At 36.4% G+C, this 17,500-nt stretch overlaps 1 protein-coding gene across 4 annotated transcripts in view; it reads left to right on the top strand.

Annotated features, from left to right (window-relative positions):
• LOC106873299 (neuronal acetylcholine receptor subunit alpha-10) overlaps nucleotides 1-17,500 on the top strand; it is a 1,766,016-nt gene that overhangs the window by 1,266,199 nt on the left and 482,317 nt on the right. For all 4 annotated transcript variants that reach the window (XM_089352066.1, XM_089352088.1, XM_089352074.1 and 1 more), the window contains one exon: nucleotides 829-873. In XM_089352066.1, coding sequence (XP_089208192.1) covers nucleotides 829-873 — 45 coding nt within the window. The remainder of the gene's footprint in view (nucleotides 1-828; nucleotides 874-17,500) is intronic.

The raw sequence follows: 17,500 nt of genomic DNA, 5'->3' as shown, positions 1-17,500 counted from the left end.
TGTTTGCCACAATCTTTATCAAGATTTCCGGTACAGGTGGCAGGGATGGAATTGGGCATTCTCATCGCCGAAACGCAAGCAAGTTCTCAACGTTTGAAAAATGGGTAAACCAAAATAGAAATATATCTCATCATCCGAAATTTCATGAGGAAAAGAGAAAAATTATAAAACCTATTATACTCTTACTCTCCATGCAAATGAAATATACAAATGATTTGACCTAGTTCTTAAATTCCTGCATAAGATAACATTGATCCAAATTGCGACCTTAGATAAAAACACAAAATACGCGGCACTGAAGTGAGACAGGGAGAGCAAGCAAGACTTCCACTGAAGATGAGAAACGGAGATTGTATGGAACGAAATTTAGATTCAACTTCAAACGAAGCAACACCGTGACGACGTCGACCAACAAGCTAATTTTCAGCTATGGACATATACGTAAAGCACAGCAGCAACGTAACCTACCATCTGAAATTTGGTGAGAAAAAGAAAACAAATTAAAAATGTATTTATAATATTCTTCTACATGCAAAAAAGGCGAATAAATAATTTTATCTAGTCCTTAAACTCCTGCATACCATACCATTAGTCTAAACTATTAATGCTGTTGTTCTTGTTCTTATTTTAGTTGTTGTTGTTGTTATATTACTTCGTTTTCTATTAATAATTCTGCTCCTATTTTTATTCAGTGACTTCAGTTACTTTTATACTGTTCAGTCGTCAATTCGTACTGCATATAATTCCCTAAAATATTGATCTTAATTTGATATTTACTTTGCCGTATAAACAACATTTTATAAATATTTCGTCTTTTCTTTACTTCAGGATGAAAAGGATCAGATTATAACAACTAACTGCTGGATTAATCAAGTAAGTCTGTCATCGTTTATTTCTATTTATTTATTTATTCCGTTTTGTTGTTCTGAGAACATTTATTATCCATTTATTCTTACTGATGCGCACAGAAATCGATAACAATATGCACTATTGATCCGTTTCGAAAATCAAGCATCTTTCGTTTTGCATGCAACGTGGGATCAATGAAATGCAACAACACATTTTTCTAAACACACATCTCTTTGTGCCCTTTGTATTCCTAAGTCTAAGAAAACTGCAGATAGTAACATGCTGAGCGACATATATTTATACAAACGCACTGCTTCTATAAAACGTGGAAGAACGGATTGATTCCAATTTTTCTCTATAATAAAAGTAGATCATAAAATAAGAGCGATTTATTAAATACTTCTGTAGCGTCATTACTTTCTTAATTCGCAGTCGGTATTTTAAGAAAATGTCTTGCATTTTATAAATATTGGCTTATATCATAAAAAGCTTATAAGTCCCAGACGTTCAACTCACTATCGGAATATGTGTAGATAAAGATGAAATATCTTAAAAGAACAATGATAAAAGAGACTTTAGCACACACATCTAATACGAAACTACTATGCACATGATGTTGTATAAAACTGATCCTGTTTTTATATTCATATGTTTATGTAGTAGTATGAGAAATTCTGTTTCTTATTTCATTTATACGATGCATATTTTAGATATGTAAGATTAAACAATAAACTATTAAATGAATAATATTAAGATGTTCTGGTAGAAATTAGTTGCAAAATAATCTCTTGCGTGGTAGACGTGTGAATTAAATATCAAGCATGTCTAAAAAAAAATGTAACAATTTCCCATCATATGTGTATAAAATATTCCTAACCAGAGGGCTACAGCAATGATAATTCATATTGTATTATTAAACGTTAGATGTACAAATAATGTTGATTTAAAATTTTAGCATAAGTCCAGCAATTTCGAGGAATGGGTAAGTGGATTACATCGACCCCAGTGCTCATCGTGTATTTATTTCAAATACTCCGAAAGGATGAATGGCAAAGACGAACTCGGAGAAATTTGAACTCAAGTCGTGAAGACGAGTGAAATGCTGTAGCGATAAGATAACTAGAATCAAAAGGACGGCGGGCGGGCTGGCAGAATGGTTAGCAGTTCATGCAAAATGCTTAAAGTAATTTCGTCTGTCTATACGTTCTGAGTTCTAATTCTGCCCAGTTCAGATTTTCCTTTCATCCTTTTGGGGTCGAAACATAAGTATCAGTTATACACTGAGGTCGATGTAATCGACCTAACCCCTTCACCAGATCTGCTGTCTTTGAGTCAAAGTTTGAAACTAATATAATAAATTTGAAGTATTTTGTATTTTACGTGAGGTATGTCATATAAGTTGTCACATCGATGCAGGTACTTCATTCTATCTAATTGAATCCATTACTAGCTTTAGCGAAGAATTGAGTACACAGTAACTTTCGGTGAGCAATGTCCGTTATTTCCATTTATTCGGGATTGGGAATATGTCCTGAATGCTTGAAAACCCATGTAGGTTCAGTTTTGTGAAGTTTCATGTTTAGAAATTATAGTACTTAGAAGAAGATAATCTACATGGCTTCATAATTCTACTCTCGGTGCTTTGGTCAACCCCATGTAGTAGAATCCATTAAGGTCCGAGTAAAGTGCGTACAAACCGGTACCACGTGACAGTGAAGCGAAGTGCTTGATCACAAGGCTTGGCTTATATTGGTGTATTGTTTGTATATTTACAACCCTGCTGCTGCTACTGCTGCTACTACCACTGCTACTACTGCTGATGCTACTACTGCTGCTGCTGTTGTTGCTGCGGCAGTTGATGCTGTTGTTGCTGCTTCCACTTTCAAATAAATCGTACAACGCTTTCCAGTTGATGCTGCTGTTGCTGCGGCAGTTGCTGCAGCTGTTGCAGCGGCAATTGATATTACTGCTGCTGCTTCCACCTTCAAATAAATCGTACATCGCTTTCCAGCTATGACAACGTGCTCGACCATGCAGTTCTGTTATCATTACTAATTTTCTCGTGCAATGTTTTATACCCATTCTAGTTATAATGGAATGGTTTCTACTTCCAAACGTAGAACGTTATACACACCTGTGTAAACTCACCCACCGCACCCAAAATGTTCTTTCGGAACCACTCATCCTCAGACATTTCCCATAATTTCCTCATTTGGGAGATTTATGGTAAATGAATTTCTTGTTCTTATGCCCCCTGCAAAACACTGTTTAAAGATATTCAAGCTGAGCATCAATTGTATAGGGTTCCTCAGTTACTGGAATCGCTCTTGGTGTGTTTCTCTGTTTTCATCTAAAAATTACGCTCCACTGCAAGCCAACGCGGCACATCAGTTATCTCCATTTTGATTTTCTGGAGACTATACATATATTATACATGGAAATTTACGACATAATCTCTTACCATTATACAAAATATGCAGATATAAGTCACTACAAACACCATATTCTTATCCTTAAAAATTATGTTAAGATCGTTGGGGGAAAACACATACAGATTAGTCCAACTGTAAAATCTACATTCTCTGTAGCTTTTGTGGCTATAATAGCACCTCTATTAAATCCAATCGTTCTATCCACCATTGATTTTCCTGTAATATACATTTTATTTAACTTCACCATTCTGTACTAAATATTAATGAGTTCCATCCACCCGAATATGTATTTCCCTGCGTCTAAATTTTGTTGCTGTTTCTATTCAGTAAAGGTATTCACTTCATCAAGTTTTCCTTTCCTTTCGATTTCTGTCTTTAAACTACTGGTATTAATACCACTTTTTACAAAGCTAATAATTTACAGTTTACTCCTTTCATATCAAACATAAATTCAGTAATCTCGTAAAATTATACTCGTTATTTTAAAATCTATTTTAATATCTAATTACACTTCTACTTAAAAATGGAAAATGAGTAGTCTTTTCTTAGCACATTAAAAATTTATTAGATCTTCTTCCGAAATTCAGCTAAAATGAAAGCACGGCCTTTTAATCAATTTTTGTGGTGATTACTGATAATAACATATTTATGAAATGTCAAGCATACGTTGTAACTGAATATTATTCAGGACTGTGAAACTAAATACAATATGCTGCCTTGAGTAGAATATGAGATATCAATTAATATATAAGCATTTACACAAGATAAATCAATTATATTTAATATCTAAGAAAATTACACATGGTAATTTTATCAATTTATATTATATAATTGACTAATTGTATTCAAAACAGCACATGCATACGGTGGGCATTCTTACTGTATGGCTGCGTTCCAAGTAAAAATTAATAATATCCCCAAACGTTCTGATAAAGCGCTGATCTGCTTCAGTGGTTGATGGATGTTTAATAATTTACTATGCAGAATTGGAAAACAGTGAATTCGAGAACATAAAGGAGATAAATGGGTTGCTTACCGATGTAGAAATCTATGCAGATTGTTTGATCTATACCAAGGAGAAATCCAAATATTTCTTAGCTGCATAAAGTTAAATAATATTATATATATGCTTCTTTTGAACAAGGTTTTGTTTATGTTAATAGCATAGAGCAATATGTTCAGATAACTGATACTGATATTATCTATGGTCTCTAGCATCAAACTATCGTTTTTTTTTTGTTTTTTTTCTTATCATGTTTTAAACCACACAAATTATATCCATGTAACTACTATACAAATACGCATTAGTGACCCTTCACATTGCAGTTGAACATAAGATTCGGTACTTATCTCTTATTTGTGTTATTGATTTTCTAAGCTCATCGAATTCTGTTTTGGATTCCACACCCAACTTCAATCGTTTCTTGTCTTTAGGAGCGGGAAACATTTCCACCTTGCTATTATATATACATAATTTTATCAGCTTTTGTTTCATATTTGAAAAGCTAAATAACTTTTCATGTGTGACATAACTGGATATTTGTTAATAAAAGTAAACCATAAACTTCATTAAAAATCTCAAGAATTCAGCACATCCACAAGATGTCTATCATAAACTTCATCGTTTATAATTTCTGGAACACATGAAGTGTTTGCCCTCTTGCAACAAGAATTAGGTGCACTTTGAAAGTTTTCAAAGCAAGTTTGAATTTCACAACGATATACATGGTTAACAAAATGTTCATTTTTAACAAAATTTCCAAAGGTTAAGAATAATGCTTACGGCAAAACATTCCTTACCAGCAGTTAGTATTTACAGAATACCCCAGTATATTTGCAATATTCGTAAAGCATCCTAACATTCAAAGTTGAGGCCATCGTGTTGCACCGTCTGAAGCCACCTTCCTGCCAGTTCTTCGATCCGACGCTGATACCAGTTCTTGTACTTTGAAGCGAGAGAACTACACTGAAACTTCCACCTCATCTTGGTTGGGAAAGCATTACGATTGCAAGAGGAGCTCGTTTTCTGTTAACCTATGTCGGATACTTTTGCTGCACAATAGCATACATCCGCTCCAGCTATTCTGAGTACAGGTTGCCATCAATGATTCGAAAGTCCGGAACGAACTTCAATATAACTTAGGTTGGTGGGGGTACTTGATCCTGGTCTTCTCTAAACTATTGGCACAGCGTCCTTATCATGTATTGTTGGTCATCATCGTATTCTTGTGATATAGCTCTTCCTATTACATCTTCACTACCACCATTCATTTTTGTTCTCACTGAGCACGTTATTTGATGGTAAAGTGTTATTTCTATGTTCTACTTTCCTTTTTATCTCTTCTATTTCTATGTCTGTTAACCAACCTTTTGCTCGTGTTGCTCTTGTTGCTCTTCTCACGTCAGCTAACCATTGCTCAATTATTTCGAAGAGTCCTGTCTCATTCCATTTTGCTTTCACTGTTCTTCTTCTTCTTATTATTATTATTGTTGTTGTTGTTGTTGTTGTTGCTGTTGTTGTTGTTGTTGTTGTTGTTGTCATCGTCGTCGTCATTATCCTCATCATCATCCTCATTATTCATATTGTCGGCTTTTTATAGTAATACTTTGACCGAGGGAGTCTTGTTCTTGTTACCTGCAACAAAGTAAAATCAATTGAAGCTAAATAAGGTGTAAAGTGGTGCTTTTAGACAGTGTTATAGAATACTACCTAAGCAAATTTGAACTCAGATCATAAAGAGCCGGAACCATTGCCGCAAGGCTTTTACAAGTAGAAACATTGTTGGCTCTTCGCCAGTGGAGGTATAGTACGGTAAGATGTTGAAAATGGAATTAACAGCTATAAAATGCATCTGATGGTCCTCAAAGGTCTTCAAATGCTCGAAACCATTAACGTTACTGCGAGTTCATCCATAGTTGAACTTCGGTGAAGAACGTAATCGAGGTTGCTCGACATACGGAAACAGCAACCACCAATAGTGGTGGTTTCTGACAAATGAACTGGAAAAACAGAAGAGGGGAAAAGTGCAGAGTAGGCAGCAATTACATATGTAGCAACCATTAACCGCTTTTTTTGCAAAGTAGCATGGGCAGCTATGAAGGTAGCAGAAAACTAAATCACCTTGTACTAGTTTTCAGCACACTTGTAGTCCTAAAATAAGGTATGCTATAGAGAAATGGCAACCAGTCCTTGGTTTGACAAGGAAAAAATACAATTTCTGTGAAGGCTAAAGACACTTAGAAATACCGTGCTTGAACCAGAATGCGGAATGACCATGTCGGCATGTGGACTATGTCACCGTCATGATATTGAACATGAAAGAATCGAAGTAATTTGAAAGAATGCGAAGATCTGATGTGGAGCTTGCAAGCCCAAATTAGAAGGGAAAATCTCAAACTGGCCAGCGTTATGTGCGTTAGCTGTAGGTTTCTCTTAAGGCGCTCGGCCTCTTGTTCGATCCAGTCTACAGATGTTGTCACTCTGACATGCGTAGTATTGTACTAGCGAATAAGCACAACCGAACACGAGTCTTTTCTTGTTGGGAGGATGATCATTACGAACTGGATGTAAGCATGATTAGCTTTTCGGTCATGCGGTACCGACTTCGATCCTATCATTTGAGATGTTGAGCCAATTTTTGTCAATGAATTAAACGAAACACCATGTGTAAACCCGTTGGGGAAATTCACCTACAATAGAGAGGTTATGTCACACTGATCCGGCTTAAAAACTGTGTTAATATTCCATGTCTATGAAATACACCGCTACTAATATCTTAATTTAACGAGTCAGATTGTCCGTTGATTGAACACAGGATACTCATCATCGAACCCTACAGAGAATCTACTGAGCATTAATAAAAATGGCCTCATTAAGCTTTCAATGTCCAGCTTCCCTTTCTATGACCATAACATCATAGTACTGACATCACTCCTCATATTTTGAAACGGAAGAACAATAAGCACCGATTCATATTTTGTTTGTTTTGTTTTAACCTGAATCTACAGCTTACAAACTGCCACTCCGATATAAGATCCAATCCCATTAATACATGTTCTGTGATTCCCAAATTATGCCTATTACCATATGTCCATAATGTGGGTGTTTTACTTAACTAGTATCCAAGCATTGTTTTCCTTATGGGTACGGATTCTCTGATGGTCATATTTTTTTAGCGAAGATCACGTACATATGCAGTCCGTTCTCAGCGATCAGCCGATTAATTGCCGTAACATTACTAAGAGCTCAATGCATTAGAAAGAATATCTTATTGCTTCGGGGAAAACATACTTAGAGGGATGATTGCAAAGTCAGAATCTATTAAAGCCTGGGGCAGAGCCGTTATCGATTAGATTTTTTATATACTTCTAAGAGTTAGCATTTCCGATTCCTGTTTTGCTGTATCTGTACTTTCCATGAAACATTTCATTCCGCTGTCGGCTTTGGTAGTATTCGGTAGGACCACTAAGTGTTGCACAAAAATAGACTCCAGCATTCAACTTTCTTCTAAGTGGTATAAATAGTTCACTCGCCCGTGACTGTTTTGTCAGCAACTGGGGGACAGTAAACAAGAGAGCAGAATAGATACTGTGAACAAGATTTTTCATTTTGAAATCTAAGCGGTTGCCGCTGTTGAATATCCCATAATACTCTTTACCTGCTTTCGACAATTTGGACTGTGAATACTATCCCATCCATTCGGAGTAAACTGCACAACATTAGCAGTTGCTAAGCGCCCTACGCTTATATAAAGTAAGCTGTAAACACAGTACACATACACTGTATGCCAGCTCAATCTCAGTTTATAAGGGTAGTCACCAATAACAATATTCGTTTCAACTGTCAACAGATAGAGGTAGAGAAATTTGAGATTTATGGATTAACGATTTATCAAATCTGTCAATCAGTGACATACGTGAGTTCTGTGGAGGTACTTGGCTGATATGTCGCAATTAATATGCTATCCCAAAATGTATCAGTAGATAGGAGCAACGTTACTTCTTTTCTGTTGATAGTGGATTTCAAAGTGGAATTACTATAATCAGAGGCAAATGTTAAACCGTTGTTTCCAGTTTACCCGCCTTTATTTATATACTGTAATGTAGAATCTAAAACTGTTTTATCACTTACAAATTTCACAGGTGTCTATGTGTATATATATAGAGAGAGAGAGAGAAAAAAAAAAGAAAGAAAGAAAGAAAGAAAGAAAGAAAGAAAGAAAGAAAGAAAGAAAGAGAGGGGGTCATACATGTACACACAAACATACAAACAAAGACACAATCACTTACACACACTAGCACACTCGCTGTTTTCTTTTCTCTGACTCTGATGCGGACATTGTCTAACTATAAAATTATTACTAACTACTGGGTGACTGTGTGACTGTGTATATACATGACAGACTCCGAGAGCATAAGCTGTTTGATAATACTCAAAATAGTTTCCAACATTCACTAATAGCTTCACTCATGATGTCTAATAACATCGCAATATATAAATATAACTGATGTTTCTGTTTCCATCATATTAAAGGGATCATATTGACTTACATTCAACATTTTCTGTATATTCAAAAAATTCAAGTTAATTGATTTCATTGTATCTGACTCCTTTGCTTGCTGTTTGTAATTTACAAACGTCACCCGAAGAACTTTTGTGAACTAATTGATAGAAAATCTCAGTTAATAGAGGCTTCAAGTTCCATTATATTGCATATTTGAAAGCACAGTGTGTATGAATTATTTAGAAAGCTCTCCTCGGGTTTTCCTCTCGTCATATTATTGAAGATATGTAGCTTAGCACAGAACCAAAGCAGTAGAAATGAAGACACAATCTGAGATTTTGTTATGTGAAGAAATTTACTAAACCAATATATAATTGAACACATTCAAGAATATATTGTATGCTATTCATATTTGTTTATTATAGACGAGAATTGTTGAGAAAATACGTTAGTTGACTATCCATCCGAGATAATAACGAGACACAACTACCATCATTCCTTCACAGCAGTTTGTTCTTGGAAACATGCAAGGTCAAACTACTTCTCGTCATGCATACATATTAAGTTGTAGCAATCTTTTATCTCTTGGTTGCTTTAATTCCGTGTACCTTCTTTCTTTAACAGCCAACAGAAAGCATTTATTAAACCAAAAATATCAATACTTTTGTTGATCAAAAAAAAAAAAAGAACTAAAAGGTTTATTCTTGGAATTTTTTCCAGTTGACTGACTTTGTAGTGAATATCTCAACCTGTATTGGCTGGTACAATATAAAACTAAATCGATCGATTCTCCTCTTCTGACCTAATCCTAACAGATAAGCCTTTAGTATCTTGCAATATTCTGACTTTTCATAAACCAATCAACAAAGTAAGCAGTATTGACTCAGTGCCTAATCCTCTCCGTTTGTTGACTCTTCAATGCGATCAAAAAACAGAAGTGACTTACAAGGAATGCACGCTTTGAAGTAGTAGTAGTCACTTTATTATACACTGTTGTTAATTTACATTCATTTCTCTCCCATCTGCTTCTCTTCATTTTTATGGCATTTCATTCTTTTCCATTTACTAATTTCTATTAAACTTTGATCTTACATGTTCTTTATGATTCTTTTCTCTCAGTCGATTCTTTGGTAAAGTTCTCTGTTTTCACTCACCAAATTGTTAACTTTCTTTCATCTCTTTCTTTTTCCTGTCAATCTGAAGCTACTTTTTCGTTTTCTTTTCCATTTTTCTTTGTCATTCCATTTTATCATTCTTTTCCACTTCTTGCTTTTGTTATTATTTTAGCACCAAATCTAAGTTCACTGTGACTTTGACACATATCCGCATACGCGCGCGCCTACACATGTGCTACACACACACACACACACACACGCACACACACACACACACACGCACTCACTCACACACACAGGTGCACATGATCAAAGACCAGGTGATACCGGTCGTTAGTGGTGAGTCAAATTCCAGGTGGTTTCTTATTGCCCAGCAACAGTCTCACTTCTAGTATCTTAAATATTCATCTAAGCACATGTTATGGCTATTAACAAAATGAAATTTTGAGATAAAAACCTAAGCATGTAAATAATGTAAACCAAGGCAATGTTATTCAGTGAAAAATGTTTTTTTCTGTTTTCATAATTCTGTATATAGTATACTGTCTACCCGTTTTCTTTCTTTGTGTATATTATACACAAATACAAAAAGACACACACATTCAATGGCGCATCACCTCAACTTTTTTTTTATTATTTCTGAACACAGTTCCAATAGTACGTCTAGTAAACACATAGTTAGTCTCGTTGGGAACAAAGCCACCCTAGGAAAATTAGATTCAGTTGCGTTAACTTTTAACATCTCGTCTGAGTTTGCTTACTGATCAGATCTAAATATTAATGTAAAGTTGACGATGCAAGTGAATATCAGCACAGTGTTGCCGACATTCAGTTCGTAAACGAAATTACAATTCCATGTTTAATAAACATACATGGTCTACAGCCAGCTGAAATGTCAATTTTGGGCTTAATGGAATCTATGTCTATTCAATATTTCAGCATGGCTGCTAAAGACTTACTTAATCTAGATAAGTTTCAACATATAGTATAATGACTCAGGAAAAAAACAGAGAATTCAATAATTTTTACACTTTCTTCCGTTATCTTTCCTAAATTTGTAATTTGCATGCATGTAGATATGCATACGTACATGAATATATATGCATGCTGGCCCATGATAAGTGTATCAAGTACATTTCGCATCAAAGAAACTACGTTTGCTACTGTAAAAGTTCACATTTTGCTATACATGAATCGCTTGGGGGTCCCGTGATTTTTGTCTTCAGACGTTTTATCCTCTTTTTCTTTATTTTTCAATCATACTTCAGAAACGTATATTACATGCATGCCCTTTTTCATCATATCATTGTAACAAACTGCTCGCAACTCTTTAGGAACCTGTAGAAATAAAAAAAAGAACTTTTGTATAGTCAAGCATCTTTCAAAGACTCGAAGTACTTTGCTATAATGTATATATGAGGACAACTACAAGTGTACAAATACACATATATATATACTTGCAAAGCACAAATTAATCGTGTTTGAGTAGGCATTGCAGTTGCCGCCCCATATATGTAGGGGACACGCGGGCTAAATTATCAATAGATAATTGAAAAGGATATAAGTTAATGAAGATTCGGCTGCAATCTGTAACAGACAAGTAGTGGGAACTTGCTTTGGCAATTACCCAGTGGAAGACTGGTGGGTCGTTACCCTGCTTCATTTCATTCATCATCTGTACATGTTATACATCGGGTCTTTTTTCTAACTTTGTTATCTCGTCATAGTCCACATCAGGTGTGCTCTGAAGGCAAGTGTGTAATTCTAACATGACTTGTAGCAGAGGAATCACACAATAACTTCGAGTACAATTGTATATGATTCGTTGTTTTTCTACGTCATATCAAGCGCTGGCAACCCCTCAAAAGGGTTTTCCAAACTGTTGCAAAATAGACTAAAAGGTAACCCTCGTTAACGTTAATACACTGCCATCTTTTTCATTCGCAAGTAACATTCTCTTATTATTTTTCTCAATTAACTTTTAGTTATTAACAATTTGTGTGTCGTCTTTTCGTCACTGTAACTGCGAAAGAAGTTAAATAAAAAGTTATTTTGTTGAAGGTTTAGAAAATAGGAATTTCGTGAATGTAATTGGCTTTATAGTCGATAGAAAGTATCATGTGTATGTATGTGTGTGTGTTTGTGTGCTTATGCGTACGTAATGTACGCATAAACATTTATACACATACAGACACACACACACACACACACACACACACAACCACACACACACACACACACACACACACACACACACACACACACACACACACACACATATATATATATATATATATATATATATATATATATATATATATATATATATATATATATACATACATATATATATGAACTGATCTCGTGTATTTCGTTTTTTGCTTTTCATAGTCTATAAAGAAGTATTTTCAAAGGGAGATGATCGAGAAAATGTTATATGTACTCACGCAATCGCGCTGTGGGATGTAGCTGATATTTCTTTTTCTGTTTCGCTTTGTTTTGTTTGTTTGTTGTTTTTTTTTATTTTTATCTTTAATTGTATTCCACTTCGTGTAGAATGTTCTGTCAGCGCCGTCCATAATGGAAGATTTACAATTTGTACTAATCTTTATTGTGAGTTTGTAAAGTTTATAAATGAACGTCAGAAACTCAAATCAAATAACACATAGAAGCAGAGGCAGTATTTTTAATGGAGTCGCTAGCAATCTTCTCGTATATTTGTTCTTAGAATTGAATCTATTCCAAAAATAAGTGCCGTTAAGAAAGGAACTGTATTCATTGAGTGATTTTGTTTGAATAAGAGATTTCAATTTGTGTCCAGCATCCGATAAAGAAGACAAGAGAACACAATTATTTCGTAAACTCAAGAAAAACGTTTGTTGAACATAATTAAACAGATATAAGAATAGCAATCGAGTATATCAATATAACATCAGATTGAATGAAAAGTTTAGCTTAGCTGCCAGGATTTTACAAATTTTCGTGCTGCTGCAACTTACAATAACATTCTATATATAAACAGCCGTTTTAGTGGGAATGTTTGAGATTAAAAATTGTTCGACTGGAGTCACTAAGTATTTCTGCCAGAATGCAAATAAAATATGGCCTCTATGAACTACAACTTTGTAAATAAATTCGATAAATATAATGTTTTCAGTGAATTCTATGGGAGCTTAAACACCAGTTTTTAAGCACATACGCACGCACACGCACACGCACACGCACACGCACACACACACATACACACACACACACACACACACACACACACAAACTCACATACATACATCTACACACAAGTTCTTTTAGTCATTGGCCCCTGGCCATGCTGGTGTAAATCCGTGAAGGGCTTAGTCGAACACGTCGCCTCTACTATTGACTTTCTTAAATCTGGTATTTATTCTATCGTTTTATGCCAGACCGCTAAGTCACGGGGAAGTACACAAACGAAAATCTGTTGTGCAGCATTGGTAATGGGCAAATACTACATACACATACGTAAAGACAAACAAATATATACATATAATTTATGTCTGTCTGTTGGTCTTGTGTGGGTAACTTTTCAAGAGCAGAACCTAATTATGCCTAGCTATTGAAGCTGAAAAATAGTTCGGCGTTCTATACTTTGCGTCCGAAGGAATCTTTCAGATTATACATTATTGTAAGGGTTCCATAAATTTAAAATTCAAATACTAACGAATCAAATGTAAAGATTCGAATTCCTTTTCTATAATGCAAATTTATAAAATTATAATACTTATCATTCTAAGGTCATGGTTCATGGATGCACTTACAGTTGTGTCTTTCGGATACACTGCAATTCGTTGAAATCCTATTCATGTATAAGTACAGACATATATATCAAACATACATAAACACTTACATACAGAGACAGGCAGGCATACTTACTGAAAGACATACACAGAAAAGAATGACATATTGATATGAATGAATGTATATAAGTGCATATGCTTTTCTACTCAAGGCACCAGGCCTGAAAATTTTGGGGAGGGGACCAGTCGATTATATCTACTCCGGTACGCAACTGGTACGTAATTTATCGACCCCGAAAGGATGAAAGGCAAAGTCGACCTCGGCGGAGTTGAACTCAGAACGTAAAGACAGACGAAATACCGCTAAGCATTTCGCCCGAGCTAACGTTTCTGCCAGCTCGCCGCCTTTGCATATGCTGTAATAGATAACACGATAATAGATAAGTGCATATGTAAGAGATAATAGATAAGTTCAAATGCATATACATGCATACGTGAGCGTGTGTGCGTGTTTGAGCGCGTGCACAAGTGCGTGTGTTTGAAAGAGTGTGTTTGTGAGCACTCAGTATGCCAAAAACTGAATGCAGACAAACGAAACGTGTCGTAAAAGATAACTCAAAGAGGTTGAAGTAGGATTTGCAATCCATCATATTATAATCCATAACAGCAGCAATAACGTTGAATTGAAGGGTTAATGCTTGAGTGGTGCAAGGATGTCATCTTTCAGGAGTAGGAAATACCGAAAATGGTAGATGCAGAAACGTGCTTCAACAGTGCAAGGTCCTGCCCAAACCTGACCATGAACTTTCAAGAATTTTTTCATAAGTAATGAACTAATAAGCAAGTATAGTTTGCATACACTTCTGCTATTTGCTTTAAGTGTGTATATATTCACGAAGAGACATAGATACTCACCCGTTCCACCTCATTTTATCCAGAATAGCATTCAAGATTTTAATGTTGGAGTAGTGAACGACTTTACTACAACCATCCTGTTATGTATTACAGCATAATGGAAAGAGACTAATGCTAAAAAAATTCTTGATTCATGACATGACGCGATGCTGATTTGAGTATTGCAACTAATGGCATACAGATCATAAGTCAGGAACATTTATTGCTATGCTTTGACTGATTTTGTGTCATAGTGTGTGTGTGAGTGTGTGTGCGCGTATGTATATAAATGAATATAAGTATCCGTATTGTTGTCACAGTAACAAAACTGCAGCATGCAGAGTGAAGCCGCCTGGCAGAGAGTGACATTGAAGTCTACTATGCATGTCCACTACGTTTTATCGTTCTAATTCACTTCCGCCGTTTACAACAGCGCTTGGAAGGAACGTGTATAGCGTATGCTCGTCGCATTGACCAGACAGAGGAAGTTGAACAGAGAATCTGCAACAAATTTTGTCAAAAGCCTGGTGATACCTACTCAGAAGCCTACGCGATGTTGCAGAAAGTGTATAGAAAGGAGTGTATGAGCCACATACAAGTGTACAAGTGGTTCAGACGTTTCCAAGACATCCGAAAAAATGTCGATATTAATGAAGGTTCTGGAAAACCTGCAACCAGCAGAACTGAGAAAAACATCGCAGATGTCCCTGCAGCTGTGAGGGGGAATCGTCGAATCATCATCTGTGAGTTATCAGAGAATGTGCAGATTAGTTATGGTTCAGTTCAGTCCATTCTTACTGAAGATTTGAGTGCGAGATGCGTGTCTTCCAAGTTTGTGCCAAAGCTGCTTTCAACTGAACAAGAAGACACTTGGGTTTCATAGCACAAAATCTCCTTGATTTTGTCGAAAACGATGAAAACATTTTGTAAACGGACATAACGGGTGATGAATCGCAGTTCTATGGCTATGACCCTGAAACAAAGCCTCGGTTTTCGCAGTGGAAGAGCCCAACTTCTCCGAGACCGAAGAAAGCACGAATGAGTCGAAGCAATGTGAAGACGCTGTTGACCACTTTCTTCGACTACAAGAGGATTGTTCATCATAAGTGTACTTCACCTGGTCAGACAGTAAACATGCAGTACTACCATAATGTTTTGCGGCGTTTGCGGGACGGTATTCGTTGGAAAAGGCCAGAATTGCAAGCGTTCGGTGAGTGGCAATTGCACCATGACAACGCACCTGCTCATTCAGCGCAGCTTCTGCAGCAGTGTTTGGCTAAACACAGCATTGCCCAGGTCGGACAGCCATTGTTGTCCCCAGATGTCGCTCCTTGCGACATTTTCGTCTTTCCAAAAATCAAATCCCTCTTGAAAGGAAGAAGTTTTCAGGATATCGAGGAAATCGAAGTGAATGCGATGAGGTAGCTCCTGATTATCCCAGAAATCGAACTCCAAGAATTCTTCCATCAGTGGAAACAGCATTGCATTAAGTTCGTGGCTTCCGAAAGGGACGACGTTGAAGGAGATTAAATACCAAATTGGTAGGTGTTGTTTTTATAGCACCAGACCGGATACGTACTGATCATACCTCGTATATATATATATATATATATATATAATTTATTTAGGCAGCACTAAGCAAATGTATACATGTAAACATATGAATGTATTCATATGTATGTATGTATGTATGTGTGTATGTATGTACACAACCACACACACACACACACACACACACACACACACACACACACCAAAACACACATATGTAAAACCGAATTTGAGGGAATAGAGTAGGTAAAATGCGATCTACATATATTTCCTAGCTAGCAGAACCTCAGAAGTAAAAATTACTCTACGAGGGTTACTCGGCCAGCTACTCATTGGGTTACATTGTCGTCAAGAGATCCTGAGTTAACTAGCAGAAGATTTGACTTAAAACTAAGTTCGGCCTGATGTGTAGCTAGTGAAGTTCCCCTCTTTGAGCAATTATTAGGTCCGAGATTCTGTTAGCTAGGAAACATATGTAGCCTAGATTTCACCTGCTTCATTCCCTCAGCTGGGATTTTTATTGCCATTCATAGCAACCCTACATGCTAAATTTGAACTATAAAATCGTTGAGCTTATCAAACTTCGATGTAGGAAAAATCTACAACCGTCTACGCCAATAGACTTTATTGTTCCTGAAGTTCTCTTTTATACCTACTAGGGACTGTAGTAGGAACATGAGAACATAAGTTCGTCTAATGCATAGTCACGATATGCTCAAACGGTTGGAATTAGTAAAGAAGGCCACTCAGGCGTGAGGAGACTACTGCGAGCCAGTCGTATGTGCGTGTATGTATGTCTGCGTGTGTGTAGTATGTAGTGTGTGTGTCAAGTGTGTGCAAGCGTGTTTGCATAAAGGTTTCAGGTGTGTGTATGGTGTGTGAGTTTGAGCGTGTGTGTGTGTGTGTGTGTGTGTGTGCATACACATATAAATGCATTTGTATATATACATTTCAGTACCCTGAATCACTAATTGTGACTGAGTGTACCGAAGCACCTATATTGCAGGAAATTAGAATTAAAACCTCTTAATGCTGCAATTAGCGTGCAATATATAGACACTGACAAGGGAGATAACCACCTCATGAGGGTCTCTAGAATCACTACACATTAGTTTCACCTTACAGTCGTAGGCTCGTCAGTACTGACTACTCAAACGCACGCTCGTTTGGCTAAATCCGGCTGTCAGTGTATCTCTTGCCTTCATTCCCAGTAGACCACCAGTGCACGACCTGCGGCAGGAACTTTTGAGATAGCATCGGCCTTACCAACCACAGGCGGATGCACCGTGACCCACCTTCTTCTGCCGTGTGATGTCCTTCGTCATTGTCTACAATGGAGGATGAACATTATTGTGTAATAGAAATCTTGTCCGGAACGTACT

This window comes from Octopus bimaculoides, chromosome 1 (genome assembly GCF_046866305.1).
Source record: "Octopus bimaculoides isolate indiv1 chromosome 1, ASM4686630v1, whole genome shotgun sequence".
Taxonomy (NCBI): Eukaryota; Metazoa; Mollusca; class Cephalopoda; order Octopoda; family Octopodidae; genus Octopus; species Octopus bimaculoides.
This window is presented reverse-complemented; position numbering and strand designations above follow the sequence as displayed.